Genomic DNA, 2,500 nt, shown 5'->3' with positions numbered 1-2,500 from the left:
TTCAAGGGGTGTTTATGGCGGTGGGGTTGGTGGTTTGTTTTACTTTTGCTGCTGAGATCGCGCCGGCTAAGCTCCGTGGTTCTTTTGTAGCTCTGCAGGAGGTGCTGCAGTGTACAGGTACCTAAACCCTAAACCCTAAACCCTAAACCCTAGCGGGGAAAGAACAGGGGAAGCTATGATGTCTGGGAAGCAGCAGCAAATTAAGCGCTATTAAGACGCTCGGCATTTAAGTAACCTCTAAAGTACATATTAAACTCGACGGGTTAGGGTTTAGGGTTTAGGGTTTAGGGTTTAGGGTTTAGGGTTTAGGGTTTGGGGTGTATGTGCAGGTTGTTTCTTGCCTTATCTTGTGGCCTGGGCCTTTCCTACTTTGAGCTGGAGAGGGCTCGTGGGCATTGCGTCTTTCTTCATCACTCTAATGGTAATAAACCCTAAACCCTAAACCCTAAACCCTTAATGGTAGACCTTAAACCCTAAACCCCGATTTCTAAACCCTCAAAACATCCCCGAAGCACTAAACCCTAGTCTTACGTAGGGTTTAGGGTTTAGGGCTTAGGGTGGACAGCGGATTAGGCGTAGGAGGGATTTAGGGTTTAGGATTTAGGGTTTAGGGTTTAGGGTTTAGGGTTTGCGTTGCAGCTATGTTGTTTGCCGCTGCTGCCTGAGAGCCCACGTTATTTGCTGCTGCGGCGGAAGACAGCAGCAGCAGAGCGAGCAATGATGCGGCTTGGGTATACTGAGCAGCAGAGGCAGCAGCTGCTGCAGAGTGTGCACCAGCAGCAGCAGCAGCAGCAAGAGGAGGAGGAACAGCAGCAGCAGCAGCAGTCGGATATATCCGACTTGCAAACTGTGTGCAGTGAGGACAGCTCAGCAGCAGCAGCAACAACAACAACAGCAACAAAACCAGCAGCAGCAGCATCACGAACAGCAACAGCAGCAGCAAAAGCACTCCAGCGCAGCAAACGCCGCAGCGTGCTGCTGTCGCTGCTGCTAGCTGGGGGTATAGGGTGTATGCACAGCCTATTAGCAGCAAACAGCTTAGTAGTTTTAATCTCAGATGTTCTTCTTATATTTGGGGTTTGCGACAATAGAGGCCCTGCCGTTGTTATCAGCCTCGCCAAGGTAAGGGTTTATTAGGGTTTATTAGGGTTTAGGGTTTAGGGTTTAGGGTTTAGGGTTTTTAGGGGTTATTCGCGGAAGCAAACCACCACCCTCTCAAACCACACCCAACCACGCACGCACACGCTTTCTTTTCCCCTTCAGGACATATGACTTAGGGTTTAGGGTTTAGGGTTTAGGGTTTAGGGTTTAGGGTTTGTTGCAGCTGATGGGGGCCTTGACTTGTTTATTATTTGCGGACTCCGTGGGTCGCCGCGTTTTGCTGCTGCTGGGCTCTGGATTAATCTGTGCTACTCATATATGCCTCGCCGTAAACCCTAAACCCTAAACCCTATGCCCTAAGCCCTAAACCCTTGGACTGTGGAGGCACTGCTTAGCAGAGCGAAAAATGACACATGAAGTGCTGAAGGAGGGTTTATCAGGGTTTAGGGTTTAGGGTTTAGGGTTTAGGGTTTGTTGTTTGCAGGTTTTGGGGTTCATACGGAGGCAGGTGCTTCCTGAGGGTTTGCTGCTGCAGTGCACAGCACCCTCTGCTGCTGCAGCTGATGCTGCTGCTGCTGCTGCTGCCTATACACCTGAGCAGCTGTTTGTTAATGCAGCAACCAGCACTTGCAGCGGCGTGCTGCTGATGATGATGATATTTCTTTGGGGGGCTTCATGGGCCTGCATATCCACCGTTGTTGCTGCCGAGGTATAAACCCTAAACCCTAAACCCTATTACTATCCCTGAGAGATTCTGTCAAATGCTGTTATACGCCGTGACGTTGCGTTCTTGACTCTCCTCCCACCTCCTACGCTTTAGGCTTTAGGCTTTAGGCTTTAGGGTTTAGGGTTTAGGGTTTAGGGTTTAGGGTTTAGGGTTTAGGGTTTGCGTTGCAGCTATCTCCTCCTCGCCACCGCGCATTGGGTGTAGGTCTTGCGAGTGCCTTCGGCTGGGGTATTTCTGTTTTTTTTCAACTGTATGGCGAACCTCTTCTCGTCTATCTCGGAGTAGACAGTAAGAAAGGGTTTTTAAGGGTTTACGAGGGCTTGCTGGGGGTTGTTAGGGTTTGCGAAGGCTTGTTGGGGTTTGTTAGGGTTTATTGGGGTTGGTTAGGGTTTATTAGGGTTTATTAGGGTTTACTAGGGTTTATTAGGGGTCACTAGGGTTTATTAGGGTTTACTAGGGTTTATTAGGGTTTATTAGGGTTTACTATTGTTTAGGGTTTGCAATGAGACAAGGCATAACGTCTAGGAGATGCATTCAGAGTGTAGTGTTGCAGTTTAGGGTTTAGGGTTTAGGGTGAGTGCTAACTCTACGGGTTTAATATTTAGGGTTTAGGGTTTCGGGTTTAGGTTTACGGCCTATGGCTACGGGTTTAGGGTTTAGGGTTTAGGGTTA

At 49.0% G+C, this 2,500-nt stretch overlaps 1 protein-coding gene across 1 annotated transcript in view; it reads left to right on the top strand.

Annotated features, from left to right (window-relative positions):
• EAH_00020940 (glucose transporter, putative) overlaps nt 1-2,116 on the top strand; it is a gene marked incomplete at both ends in the record, with an annotated part of 3,125 nt that extends 1,009 nt beyond the window's left edge. Inside the window, 6 exons of the mRNA XM_013393513.1 lie at nt 1-117; nt 330-421; nt 640-1,122; nt 1,325-1,429; nt 1,586-1,810; nt 1,999-2,116. The exon at nt 1-117 is cut by the window's left edge and continues 22 nt beyond it. Coding sequence (XP_013248967.1) covers nt 1-117; nt 330-421; nt 640-1,122; nt 1,325-1,429; nt 1,586-1,810; nt 1,999-2,116 — 1,140 coding nt within the window. The remainder of the gene's footprint in view (nt 118-329; nt 422-639; nt 1,123-1,324; nt 1,430-1,585; nt 1,811-1,998) is intronic.
• Between the last annotated feature and the right edge of the window lie 384 nt (nt 2,117-2,500).

This window comes from Eimeria acervulina, genomic scaffold, assembly GCF_000499425.1.
Source record: "Eimeria acervulina Houghton genomic scaffold, Eah_scaff147, whole genome shotgun sequence".
Taxonomy (NCBI): Eukaryota; Apicomplexa; class Conoidasida; order Eucoccidiorida; family Eimeriidae; genus Eimeria; species Eimeria acervulina.
Note: the sequence above shows the minus strand (reverse complement) of the source record. Positions and strands in the feature narration are given on the sequence as shown.